The 14,596-nt window shown below is 41.6% G+C and overlaps 1 protein-coding gene across 1 annotated transcript in view; it reads left to right on the forward strand.

Moving 5' to 3' along the window:
- The first annotated feature begins 2,530 nt into the window (after positions 1–2,530).
- adcyap1r1b (adenylate cyclase activating polypeptide 1b (pituitary) receptor type I) overlaps positions 2,531–14,596 on the forward strand; it is a 33,660-nt gene continuing 21,594 nt past the window's right edge. The window contains exons 1-4 of the mRNA XM_034179394.1: positions 2,531–2,664; positions 9,445–9,544; positions 10,830–10,943; positions 11,373–11,473. Coding sequence (XP_034035285.1) covers positions 2,611–2,664; positions 9,445–9,544; positions 10,830–10,943; positions 11,373–11,473 — 369 coding nt within the window. The 5' untranslated portion in view covers positions 2,531–2,610. The remainder of the gene's footprint in view (positions 2,665–9,444; positions 9,545–10,829; positions 10,944–11,372; positions 11,474–14,596) is intronic.

Here is a 14,596-nt window from a genome sequence, read left to right on the forward strand (position 1 = left end):
TGTTTGTTTTTGTAATTGCAGACATAATGAATTTTGTTCGTACGACAGCATTTAGAATATTTTTCTATGTACAGTTTGATAAATGATGGCACCCATGTTTAAGTTTACATAGTTCACAAAATCACAAAAGCTAAACCACAGCACCGGCTCCTACTGGTCCTGAAACAACCAAAAGTATCTGAGTGCTTTTAAATCATCATCGTTGAATCTGATTATGTCTAAACTTATCTTTCTCATATTTCAAAATGTTTTCTGTCAGCTGGAACAAATTCAGTGACTCTAGGAGCCTTTAGTTTGTCAAATTTAGGTTCAAACTGTTGTGTGGGCCGCTGAAGAGGAGGTACTGCTGGCCCACCACCACCAGATGGCGCCCTGCTTGGAGTGCGGGCTTCAAGCACGAGAGGGCGCCAGAGCCACTGGGAGTGACAGCTGTCACTCATCATCAGCACCAGCTGTCACTCATTCATCTCATCACCATCACCATAAAGGCCGGACTGCAACTCCACCTCCTCGCCGAGAAATCAGCTATCATTCAGGAAACATTCTCTGCTGTACTTAACACTGACTAATAGTCTGAACTTCTTTGCAGCCGTTTTCCTGTGGGTGTTGCCTTATCTGTGGGATTGGCGTTTGGTGTGATCAGCGACGGCTTCGCTTCACACCCCAACCAGATAAGTGGTTAGACAGGAGCTGCACGAGTGTGTGATTGGAGGTGGAGGTTTTCCCTCCTAACTGTATACAGACTGTGGGATTACTGAGTGTGCGAACTCACACTCATCAGGACTGTCTCTGTTCTCTGCCAGCTGTACCGGGTCTGACTGCTGAAGACAGCGGCCACCTGGGGCGCAGGGCTTGGTGGCTCCGGTGTTCTTCAGCTCCGTTGGTGGTGGAAGCTGTGTGGGATCCGGCTCTTCTCTCGCCAGGCGTCTTCTATCGTCGAGCCTGCCCACACGTCACTTTGTGTATAATTGACAGTCCACCATATTGTTATTGTCTGTACGTCGTTGTGCGATTCACAACATTAAATTGTTACTTTTGGCTTATCCATTGTCCGTTCATTAACGCCCCCTGTTGTGGGTCCGTGTCACAACACTTTCACAACACAAACTGCTCAAAAACAGCCACAGGTCATAAAGATTTTTTTTTTATTTGTACTATTGTTGCACACGTCACATGATGTCTGATGTAACTGCTGCGTTCAGGCCGTGTGGCATTTGGGATCGACCAGATGGCGTTCCACAAGGTTACATCACCTCCTGGAGTTTGTGTCTTGGCATAAGTTCATGTGTTGCAGATCAGAAACAATTTGAAGGTTTTATTTTATTATTATTTTAATGGTTGATCAAATATCACATGAACAAATTAGAAATCCAGACTGACAGTTATTCAGATGCTGTTTATTTAAACACAAAGTATGTTGATGAGAAGTTTACAGGTTTTCTATCGTTGAACTTTGGTTTCTGATTTACTGACATTGATACAGAATTCATGCATCATTCTGGTTTGATGATTTTATTGGGTGGACGTAAAAATGCTTTGTTTTGGAATAGAACAAGTGAAATAACTTATTGAAATTAGCTGCGAAAACTCATTTTGAGCTTCATTTTACTATGATTAGGAAGTGTTTCTTTTTTCTTTACAAATAACAGTCACTTAAAGAATTTGGGTCGAAAAAGTTTATTTCATCTCAGATTCAAAATAAGATGTTTGTAAAACTCTTTCCCCAAAACAAAATTTGTAAGATTATCTAAACATACCACTGTCCAGCTTTTTTGAAACGTGTCGCCGGCATCCATTTCAAAATGAGCAAATATTTGCACAAAAACAATAAAGTTTATCAGTTTGAACATTAAATAACTTGTCTTTGTGGTATATTTAATTGGATATAGGTTGAAGAGGATTTGAAAATCATGGGATTCTGTTTTTATTTACATTTTACACAACGTCCAAACTTCAGTGGAATTGGGGTTTTGTGTGTGTGTGCATGTGTATATATATATATATATATATATATATATATATATATATATATATATATATATATATATATATATATATATATATATATATATATATATAGTACTTGGTAGGATTTTGCATTTCTGTAGAGTGCTGTTTGTTTTTCTGGAATGAGTAAAGATGAGTCTGCTCTGTGTGATTTTGATCCCATCATATCTCAGAAGCTAAGCAGTGCAGGATCTGGTTCGTACTTGGACAGGAGACCTCTTTGGAACACCAGCGGCTATGTGTGTTTCTCCAGGTGAAACTGGAGTTGCATCAGGAAGGGCATGCAGCGTAAAACTTGTGCCAAATACCAGTGCAGATCTGGCTGTATCCGCTGTGGTGACCCCGAACAATAACAGGAGCAGCTGCACTGACAACAACAACAACAACAACATAAAGGAAAATCTTTGTTCTAGATCCAGTTGCTGGTTCCTGTTTGGATTTTCACAGATAATATATGTTTTATATATTTTTTTTTTAACATTTGAAGTGCCGAACAGGCCTGTTAATTGTCTCACACTTGTGTTTTTTAGATCCTGAGGTGACCTAAACCCTCCATCCAGTTCTGTGAGATTTAATTATTGAGGAAATTCTGAACAACACAAAATGTCTGCGAAGCTCCACCCCTTCATCCTCACCATCTTCGTCCTGTCACTCCTGGTAAGACGACAAAAAAACCCTGTAAAAGTGTTTTGTTTTTTTAATCTATGACTGTAGGTTAGTTTGTTTATTTAGTACGATCACTCAGAATATTTTCAACCAGTTTCCCAGAAACAATGGAGGAAAACGGAATCACAGCAACAGGAAGAAGCCGCTAAGTTTAGATGACGATGATGTCGCGCATCCAACATCAAAGTACAGTTAGCAACAACCTCCATCAGCGTTAGCTCGATTACAGCCCATAAATAGATAAAAGTTCTTCATAAACAGCGACTCATTCCAAAGCTGCAAATGCAGTAGTTTATGAATAATATTTGTCGCTGGCATGGAAAGACATCGTTTATATAATAATATTTCACCTGTTCTCTTTTTATAACCCTTCAGCAAAAGGGTTACATATTAACTCTTAGTATCATAGTAATAACATAACAATAACAACAATTTCCAACATCATTTTCATTCTCAGTGCACCAAAATTACTAAGGTTTTAACTGTACTATTCATTTTGGAAGCATTTTGGCTGTAGACCAGTGGACTCCAAATCAAATGTAAAAACAATATTTATGATTCTATAACATATGAGGGCAACCCCAACACACACACACACACACACACACACACACACACACACACACACACACACACACACACACACACACACACACACACACACACACACACACACACACTCTTATGTCCATGGAAATCATTTTTAATAATTTTTTAAACATTCTTTAATATTTCAAAAAGACATTACCTCTTATTTTGGTAATTTTCTATAATAATAACAACAATAATAATAATTTGTGTGTGTGTGCACAGACCAACAGGTGGCACTACACCTCACTAATATCAGCAAACATAACTGAAGCCTCATTTTTGCATCGATAAAATATCCAGATGGCTGTGAAATAATGAATCCATCACTCACTCATCATTTATTCAGCTTTGGTAAATCTGAGTTCTGTTCTTTGTTCTCTCTCCTCCTTCGTTTCCTCTCTTATTCCTTTCCTTGCACAGCACCTCTTCCTGCTTCTTTCATTTTGTTATTTTCTATTCTCTCCGTTCTCCTCCTTTTCTCTGCACAGTCTTCTTTTTCTTCCTCCTTCCTATTGTTCTCCCAAATCTTCTGCCTCCTTTATCACAACTTTCATCTCCTTAACTCCTCCTACATTCATATCCTCATTTCCATATCCTCTCATCTCATTCTTCATTTCCTCCACCTGTTATCTTCTCTCCCTTTTCCCCTGTCCTCTTTCTCTCCTCACTCCTATCTTTAATTTACTTCATTCTCATTTCCCCACCTTTCTTCTCATCTTCACTCCTCTTCTTTTCTATCATCTCCATTCGTTCATCTTAGTCATCATCTCCTCTTCCCTTTATCTCTTTTTCTTTCTGTACCCTCTTCCCGTTCTTCCTCCATTTACTCTCTTTTTTTCCAGTCTTCATTTTCTCTCACATTTTGTCACCTTCCTCTGCTTTATCCCATTCTCATCTTATCTTCCTCTTCTGAGTCCTTCCTCTTGTCCCTTTCTATCTCATTCATCTGCACCTCTTCTTCATCTCCTCCCCTTTAACTCTCCTCCTTCTAATTTTTCTTCCTCTATGTTTCCTCTTTGCCTTCCCACCCTGTTCAAGGTGGAGGTGGGATCACACCAAGGACCAGCTCTGATCTTTTTCTTCTTTGTAAAGGTGATGAACAAGCTGGCAGATGGACTGTGATCTTCACAGAAGACATTGTCTTCTGTAGTGAGAGTAGAGAGCAGGTTGAGATGAGCCTGGACAGGTGGCGATATGCTCTGGAAAGAAGGGGAATGAAAGTCACTAAGAGCAAGATGGTGGAACACTGTGGTTGTGAGGAGAGTGTGGTAGAGAGGTGAAAAAGGGAGCGAAGAAGAGAGTGCAGTCACGGATGGAGGAAGTCAACCTGACTGGCATCAAATTTAAATGAAAAGCAAGATGAGCCCTTGCTGATCAGCTGATTCCTCTCTCCCTCCATCATCTCATCAGTGGGAGGGATGAAGTGATGTAAACCTGGATGCTCGTTGCTCCATTTAGCAGAGTTGTTTTTCGTTAAAGACCAGGCCTCTCAGTTTGTGCTGATGTGAAGTCATGTTTAATTGAAGGAGGATCTCTGCTGTGCCGTCCAGCTACTGCTTAGCAACTGCAACACAAAATAATGGCACAAGTCTCCAGTTAAGCTGCAGCACCGTCACCCCCAGCATGTAACAAAGCAGAATTCGTCTGCTACGCATCTTACACTGATGTCATCATGTTTTAAAAACACATCACTGGATGCCATCAGCCTAATTAGCTGTCTATCAGGGTATCAAACCACAGAGCGCAAGAGACAAATGTAGTTTGGTCACTGACTCTTGCTCAAAAGCATGAAGATGATTTGGGGAACAAACTGTCGTGTCTGTGCTTTTGTGTTGACGTGACACGTGGTATTTGAACCCACATTTTAAAAAACTGTCAAATTCTGCAGGCGGTTTGAAACGTTTCTTCTTTAAATTCATTTATTTGGCCTTGTCTGAGGGACCAGAGATGTTTTTAACTAGTGATGGCAAAACGAGGCCCCATGAAGCATTTGAAGTTTTTTCTAAGATGACAGTGTTTATTCAAAAAAGGGTTCCAAAGAAATTGTGCTTTGAACTCTTTTTTAATAGACACTGCCATCTAGTGGCCTCGGAAAAAAATGCCAAAAGCTTCATGAGACCTTGTTTTGCCATCACTAGTTTTAATGTGTTTTTGTTTACTCTCTTTATTGTCATAATTCCACTAAATGTTAAGAATATTTTGTGCATATTTCTATGAATTTCCACGTGCATACATAATGCATTTTTAGCATTCAGAAACACTGTTCAGGTGTTCATGTTATACTTCAAATAAGAATAACAATAATAATAATAACCAGAACGCAGTTTTCCACCATTTTTTTTCTTTTCTGAGATTGTCTGTCATCTTGTTGTCTGTGACATCATCACAGCCTCCAGGCTGAAGAATATGTGGGATGTGTATCAATGTTTCTACATTACTTTTTTTTGTACATTTTACAATGAATTTGTTGAGAAAACAGTCTGCCTTGTTTCAACAGAATTGTTCTGTTGGAACTTCAAACATTTATTTAAGCTTCACTGTATTAAAGATCTCACTGAATGACTGAGGCTGTAAGTTGATCAAGGTGGAAAAAACGATCAGTGCACCTCAGGGGTTAGAAATATATTGGATGAAAAACTACATGTTAAAACTGTTCACCTCATCCATTTGGATGGCAACCATACAGGAACCAACCAGTCCATCACCACTTCTTGAAAGAAACTGTGTGTCTGCTGCAGCCAGACAAAACATGGGCATTTCCTTGGACTTCTGTGGCCACTGAGGTCCTCCACAGTGAGGCACTGTGTGCTGGATTATACTAAGAGAAACGCACTGTGGGTCCATAATGTTGTAGCTGACACAAACCTTAGTGACTGATTTTATATTCTTGCACCACAGTGGTGTACTTCTGTTCTCATTATCGGTTTATGCAAGACTCCCGAGGTTGCGTCAGTAAATGGGTACTGCCTGTTCTGGTTGGGTGGTCCCCAGGGGTCAGTTTGTTGGTGCCAAACAGCTCTGACAAAGCCATCATGATGAAGTCAGATTTGCGTATGTCCACAGACACTTGCACCAGACGCTGTCCTGAAAACCGAGTCTGTGATTCTGGTGCCTGCACTGTTGACGTCAGCGTATAAACACTGAAGTGTTCCCCTGCTGCACCTCATGAAGCTGAGACGTGACGTCTCCCCGGCTGACGCCAATACTGAGGCCCACAAGTGTCTTCCTGCCGGGCAGCCACTTCCATCATCCTCCCTCCCCCCTGGAGCCCAGCATCATCGCACCATCACGCATGTGTCAGTGTGGTACCTCTGGACCAGATCTCCTGCATGTGATGGCAGCATTCCGACTGCTGGTGATATTTTGCCTCAGTTGTGCTGAAGGTGCTGGAACATAATTAGCCGAGCATGTTGAGATCGCCGAACTGTGGCCCCTCCCACACAGTCAAATTAATCAAGCAGCCACTTCCACTCCACCTCGGAGTCCTTCCTCTCTGCTGTGGCCAGTTTTCAGCCACTTGATTCTGGTGTTAATTTGGGCTCCACAGCACAATATTTCCATGATAAATAATCTGTATCACACTGCTGACACCAGGGTATTAGCGCCACTGTAGGGGTGTGGAAAAACAACTGTTGAAACCTGGAAAACTGTGACTTTAATCTCAGATAATGTGAGTGGGCTTTTTGGTCTCAGATTTATAAATTTAAACTCACAACTTCTGAGTTTTTTTAATTGGAATATTAACCCCTTCACCTTAAATTTTTAAATCTAGAGTCTTCATACACATCATATTCTCCCTGTATTTTTAGCACTGCAAATAATAAATATATTACTGTATATTGTTAGTATACTGTATACTGATATTACTATATCACTTCACCTTGCAGGTGTATCTTCCATCTTAGGCGCAATCAACTTTATTACTACAATTATCAACATAAAGCCCCCAGCTACCACACAATATCAAACACCCCTATTTATTTGATCAACACTAGTAACTGCCGTACTTCTCCTCTTATCTTTACCTGTCCTAGCAGCTGGTATTACAATACTCCTTACAGACCGAAACCTTAATACAACATTCTTCAATCCAGCCAGAGGCGGCGACCCTATCTTATACCAACACCTCTTCTGATTCTTCGGTCATCCAGAAGTTTATATTCTTATTCTACCAGGATTTGGAATAATCTCCCATGTAGTAACATTTTACTGAGGCAAAACAGAACCCTTCGGGTACATGGGCATGGTATGAGCTGTATGAGCCCATCATATATTTACTGTAGAGCTGTACTGTACTGAGAGCGCAATACCCCCCTGCTGGCAAATACTGCTGTGGTACAAGTGCTGCTACATTCTGATAACGCTTCAATGCGTGTGATAGTTGATTTAAAAATGTAAGCAACAACTCATGAAACTGACCGTCTCTAGGTTTGTTAATCAAGCGCCATAACTCTGCCAAAATGTATCAATCTTGTACAATATTACCATATGTATATTACCAACCTATAACAAGGATTTGTACCAAGTTTCACAAAATTATTTCCTAAAAATGTGAGGAGTTGATTTCAGAATACAGGCACCCACTCATGAAACTGATGTTAATCAGAGGTCATAACTCTGGTAAAATGGGCCCAACTCAAACAATATGATAATTTTTTTAAACTTTTATTTAACCATGTTAGTCACATTGAGAACAAGATCTCTTTTACAAGGGAGGTTAGGTAAACTTTCCAATTTACCTAACCTGCATGTCTTTGAATAATATATATCATAGTAAGTATGTAAGTCCCTTCAGCTGCTTCCTTGTTTGCACTCAGGGTCGCCACAGCAAATCCAAGGTGGATCTGCATGTTGAATTGGCACAGGTTTTACACCGGATGCCCTTCCTGAAATGTGGCGGGGGTGGGATTTGAACCCGGAACCTATATATATATATATATATATATATATATATATATATATATATATATATATGCTTATGACCAACCTGTAACAAGGTTTGGGACAGATGGACAGAAATCACTACAACATGGTCGCCCTTCGGGCCTTTGGCCAGCAGGGGATAAAAAGTGAACAGGAGTAATTCAACTCAGTTTCAGTTCAGTTTATGTATTTGTATAGCATCACATCACAGCACAGGTCATGTCAAGGCACTTCACAAGAACAGGGTCCAAAAGGTACGACGCAACTCAGCTGGTGCACAATCCATCCTGGCAACCGCAACAATACCAAACATCAACGGAAAGCAATAGAAAATACAAGAGAGTTGATTACAGCTAACAGAAATGAAGCAAAGTTGATAAAACAACAAAACTCAAAATATAATTCAAATAATAAAAAACAAGGTGGTAAAAGAACAAATTAAAACCACTAAATCAGTGGCTTCAATCTAGATTTAATTCCCCTTTCTTCCCTGCACCTCCATCCTTTGTTTGTGCACTTCTGTTCATTTCCTCTGTATCTTCCCTTATTTTCCCATGGCTTCCTTTTTCTGCCTTTATCTTCCTTGTAATTTCTTTTTCTTCCCCTGTTCTTCCTTTCTTTTTCCATTTTTTTACTTTCTGTCCTTTATCTTCCCTTATTTTCCTGTTCTTCCTTGTACTTTGTGTATCTTCCTTTGTACATCCTTTATCTTCCCCTTTTCCCCTTGTACTTCCTTTACCTTCCATTATACATCCTTTCTCTTCTTTGTAATTTCTTTTTCTTGTATTTTTCCTTTCTTTTTCCATTTTTTCCTTTCTATCCTTTAACTTCCCTTATTTTCCTGTTTGTCCTTTATCTTCTTTGTACCTTGTTTATCTGTTTATCTTCCCACACACTTCCTTTCTCTTCCCACATACTTCCTTTCTCTTCCTTTACACCCTTTATCTTCTCCTTTTTCCCTTGTACTTCATTTTTCTTCCTTTGTACATCCTTTCTCTTCCTTTGAATTTTCTTTAACTTCCTTTGTACTTTCTATCGTTTCTCTTTACTTCCTTTCTCTTCCCTTGTAATTCCGTTTTCTTCCCTGTAGTTCCTTTCTTTGCCTTTTTTTCCCTGTACTTCCTTTATCTTTCCTTGTACTTTCTTTCTTTCCCACCAGCAGGACCTGTACATAGGACTTCTTCTTCTGATTATTCTTATTGAGTACGACACCTTTCTAAAACATGACTCCTGTAACAGTGTGTTTGTGTTCTGCAGGTCGTCGGCCAACATGGACCCTATAACTGTGTCATCCAGCGAGAGCAGGAGAAATGCCTGGAAATGATGGCGTCCTATGAACCAGGAAGTGAAGACTTCGGTGCGTGTTTGTGTTCATGTTTGTCCATCCCTAATTTAAAGAAAACAATGTCGGCCTGATTTCCCAGTTTGCTGCAGGGGTGGAAGGATTTCAGGAAGAATTCCACTGAAGAGTAAACACATCATTTGCACATTTCTGCTTTAATTCTGTTCCCTTGTGTAAAGCGCCGTTTTGTTAAAGCTGTAAGAGTTTTTAACAGGAGCTTTTTGAATGAATGCAAAATAATAACAAAGAACCTCACGGTGGCAAACTAATGAGCAGGAGATTGTTTTACAAACCGAAATTAACGCTGACCTGCTCGTCAGCTATGACATCATCAGAAACACTTTATAGTGCTTCAAAGTCACTTCAAACAAACAAACAAATAACTAAATGCTGTATTTCCACAGCTGGAGCTTCCCCGTGTTGTATTTGAGTCCACTCAGACATGCAAACATAAGAGACACAAATAAATGTTTAATTGATTCTAGAGTCTAGAAAAAGCAGCTTCACGCATCTTAAAAATACACACAAACAGCTCACACAGGCATGAAGAAGACACCAAGTGACTGGAACGTGATTCTGTCCACAGGACAGCTGTGCTTCTTAAGATCTGCTCAACCATCCAAATTCCGAAATAGGATTCCACTGGGTTCAAAGGTCAAGTTTATGAGGTCAAGTGTGAAGTCAGTGGGATGAGGATCAGCACCTCCAAATCTTAGATCAGTGGTGTCTAAAGTGTTCCAGAAAGGGCCGAGAGGGTGCAGGTTTTCCTTGCAGCCACTGACATCAGCAGGTGATTTCACGGATGAACTCATCCCACCTGCTCAAAGTGAAATCAGTGAAATCACCTGCTGATGTCAGTGGCTGCAAGGAAAACCTGCACCCTCTCGGCCCTTTCTGGGACACTTTAGACACCACTGTCTTAGATCATGATCCTCTGTCAAAAAACAGACTTTTTTTTTTAGAGAGAGATTATTTCTTTTGTCATCTTACTCAGATTCACTATTTTTTGTTGTTTTTTTTTTTGGCTTTTTGCAGTTTTAAAGCAGATGCCATTTCTGATTCAATTCCAGAAGAGAACAACATGGTGGCCTTCAAACCCTGGACCTTCTTATTGTGCGACCCCCTTCAATCTTGAGTAGATTCAATATGAGATCAGAAAATGACGATTTTTCAACATTTAAATAAATTTTTGGAGCAGAAACAAAATAAAAAAGACACATGCAGTTTTGATCAGGATGAAATTTGTTGTTTTTTAAATCAAACACTCAGCGTGCTGTCTGTCCACCTGATCTGTCCTCAGATTGTCTCTGGATGTGGGACAACCTTACGTGCTGGCAGCCTGCCAGGATCGGGGAGGTCATTGAGGTCAACTGTCCTGAACTCTTCTCTCAGTTCATGAGTGAAGACGACTACGGTGAGTGGCGACAGCAGCTGCACACGCCCACTTTGAGGTTATTTATGATGTTAGATTTAATAAAATTATTCTGGCTGGCTGCAATAAAATAGAGTATGTTCTTTAGTCTCAAAGTCAAATTGAATTTTTACATCCAAAAAAAAAAGAAAAGAGATAAATTTGTCTCGAGCCTTTTGCCCACAAAATACTGAGTGAGTGTGCATGATAGAGACTAGTGAGGGAAGCCACCAAGACATCCATGATGACTGGGGGAGTTATAACTTCAGTGTCTTTCAAATCTGATTTATCTGATTCATCTGATTCTTCACCAGTTCTACATACTTACTGATCACACTGTGACAGACTCTGTGCAGCTTCTCATCCTGATTACGCACCAGAAATTTATTTACCAAATAAGATATAATGAATGAAAGTGTGTTTTGTCCACAGAACTGGGGACGGTGAGCCGTAACTGCACTGAGTACGGCTGGTCAGAGACCTTTCCTCACTACATAGATGCCTGCATGTATGAGGAAGGCAACAGCAGCCAGGTGAGCAATCACAGAAAAGCCAGTGCAACAGTGTTTGTGTAACAGGGCCCATGCAACAGTGTTTGTGTAACAAGGCCCGTGCAGCAGCGTTTGTGTAACAAGGCCCGTGCAGCAGCGTTTGTGTAACAAGGCCCGTGCAGCAGCGTTTGTGTAACAAGGCCCGTGCAGCAGCGTTTGTGTAACAGGGCCAGTGCAACAGCATTTGTGTAACAGGGCCCATGCAACAGCGTTGTGTAACAGGGCCCGTGCAACAGCGTTTGTGTAACAGGGCCAGTGCAACAGTGTCTGTGTAACAAGGCCCGTGCAGCAGTGTTTGTGTAACAGGGCCAGTACAACAGCGTTGGTGTAACAGGGCCCATGCAACAGCATTTGTGTAACAGGGCCTGTGCCACAGCGTTTGTGTAACAAGACCCGTGCAGCAGCATTTGTGTACCAAGGCCAGTGCAACAGCGTTTGTGTAACAGGGCCAGTACAACGGTGACTGTGTAACAGAGCCTGTCCAACATCGTTTGTGTAACAAGGCCCGTGCAGCAGCGTTTGTGTAACAAGGCCAGTGCAACAGTGTCTGTGTAACAGGGCCTGTGCAACAGCATTTGTGTAACAAGGCCAGTGCAACAGTGTCTGTGTAACAGGGCCTGTGCAACAGCATTTGTGTAACAAGGCCAGTGCAACAGTGTCTGTGTAACAGGGCCTGTGCAACAGCATTTGTGTAACAAGGCCAGTGCAACAGTGTCTGTGTAACAGGGCCTGTGCAACAGCATTTGTGTAACAAGGCCAGTGCAACAGCATTTTTGTAACAATGCCAGTGCAACAGTGTCTGTGTAACAAAGCCTGTGCAACACCATTGGTGTAACAAGGCCAGTGCAACAGCATTTTTGTAACAATGCCAGTGCAACAGTGTCTGTGTAACAGGGCCTGTGTGAAACCATCTCAGGCCCGGATCCAGACCGGTTTTGATGATGCAGTTGCATCGGTCAGATTTTTTTTACGCATCGTTCGTCATCGGGGGAAAAAAAAATCTAGAATAATCCCGAATAGTGCCGAACGTGTCCCCGCGGTGATCACAGCTTTTGATTTGATCCCACAATGCACCACGCAGGTATACACAGGAAAATTCAAAACCGGATCAAACAAACATAGCGTCAGTCCAGTCGAGTCGATGATCATGGCATCCAGGAAAAAAGTTGTGCAAGGAAAATTGTGCGCTTATTTCAGAAAGAAATGGTGAGTGGTTTATAAATAGTTTTCAGACAATAGTGTGTTTGAAAGGCATTCTGTGATGCCTGAAATTACATTTTCGGTGGTTTTCCAACCATACATGTCAACCTATACAGATTGTCCATGAATTATACAGATTTTTCCGAGTTTCAGAGTCATACGGACGTACAAATAAAGACGGATATTCAGGGTTTGGTCTGCAGCGGGTCTGTAATCAACCGTTTCTGCAGCGCGACTCCACTTTGAAGCGTGAACCATTGAAGCAATGCTTCGATCCACTAGCTCGTTGGTTCTTTGATTCGCTGCTCTTCAGAAGCGGTAAGTCCACTTCTTAACTCCTCTCAAAGCCATTAAAATACCGTGCGTCACTTTTGTGTAGATTAAAGTCACGAACTGGGACTCTTGTCTTGTTACAGTCAAGAAACGAGAATCGTCCTCCGTTCCGTTGGCACAGCTCCAAACGCTGCGCGGCTCTCTGCCGAAATAGAGTCCGCTCAGAATTAATAACTTAAAAATGAATTGCCGCTTTAAATAAAATGACACCTCTTACAAACACTGTAATACAGACAAGAAACTACAATCGACTAAAACATTTTTTCCTCCCAAAATGAGATGTGCTGTATGAGGTTTATTAGAAAACTAACCGGCAGTTTTATATAAAAACAAACTATATGGATTTGAATCACGTGTGATTACACCAGACATGCTTGAACCCTCGTGCGCATGCGTGAGTTTTTTCACGCGTCAGTGACATCATCCGCCTGTGGGCAGGCTTTGAGTGAGCACTGGTCCAGCCCTCTCGGCTGAAATCCTTTGTCTGCGACGCTGCTGGAGACGGCACGCGTTGCTTTACAAAAATTTTTTCAGGACCTGTGAGGGATATCCGAGTAGACACTATTCGAGAAATTCAGCTGGTTCTCGGTGAAAAGTTTAACGGCTGATGAGAGATTGTGGAGTTTCTTTCGCTTTAAGGACAGCTCACAAAGCGGATCGGTGCGGCACGGTCGGAGGTGGCGTCCGTCTGGCTGTTTCAAGCTGAAAACTTCCACATTTCAGGCTCTGTTCACCCATGTCGTCGTCAGAGAACAGAGAAGTTTCAGAAGAAGTCAGCATGAGGAGTTTATGCGGACATTCCACTGTTAAAGGAGATTTTGTAATGAAAGAACGTGCGCGCAAATTTGCTGAGTCGGTTCCGTGACGACGCTGCAAATCCGTCTGCGCAGCGACAGGAAAAACACCTCCGTGTTGAAAACCATTTGTAAAATTCAGGCGGCTTTTGATGGCTTTCAACCAGTGAGTATCTGAGAAATTGTTTAACAGCTGGGCATGTTCCAACTTGTCCGTTAAGGTTTCCAATGGAGGTGTTTTTCCTGTCGCGACCCCCCGCGGTTGGGTCCGGCCCGACATGCGAATCTGCCCGCACGTTCTTTCATTACAAAATCTCGTTTAACAGTGGAATGTCCGCATAAACTCCTCATGCCGACCTCTTCTGAAACTTCTCTGTTCTCTGACGACGACCTGGGTGAACAGAGCCTGAAATGTGGAAGTTTTCAGCTTGAAACAGCGAGACAAGGCCGCCTCGGAGCGCAGATCGCCGTCAGGCACCGTGGGCCGTCCTTAAAGCGACACTTACAGACCAAAATCTCTCATCAGCCGTTAAAATCTTTACCAAAAACCAGTGGAATTTATTGAATGGTGTCCACTCAGTTGTGCCTTACAGTTTTTGAAAAAAATTTTGATCAAACAAAGCAGCAGTCTCTGAGCCATTCCTAAACAATGAAAAAATCGACGAGAGGGTGGGCCACTCCTCACTCAAAGACTGCCCACAGGCGAATGACGTAACCGACAGGCGTGAAAAAACTCTCGCATGCCCACGAGGGTTCAAGCATGTCTGATGTAATCACA

Source organism: Thalassophryne amazonica, chromosome 10 (assembly GCF_902500255.1).
Source record: "Thalassophryne amazonica chromosome 10, fThaAma1.1, whole genome shotgun sequence".
NCBI classification, from domain to species: Eukaryota; Metazoa; Chordata; class Actinopteri; order Batrachoidiformes; family Batrachoididae; genus Thalassophryne; species Thalassophryne amazonica.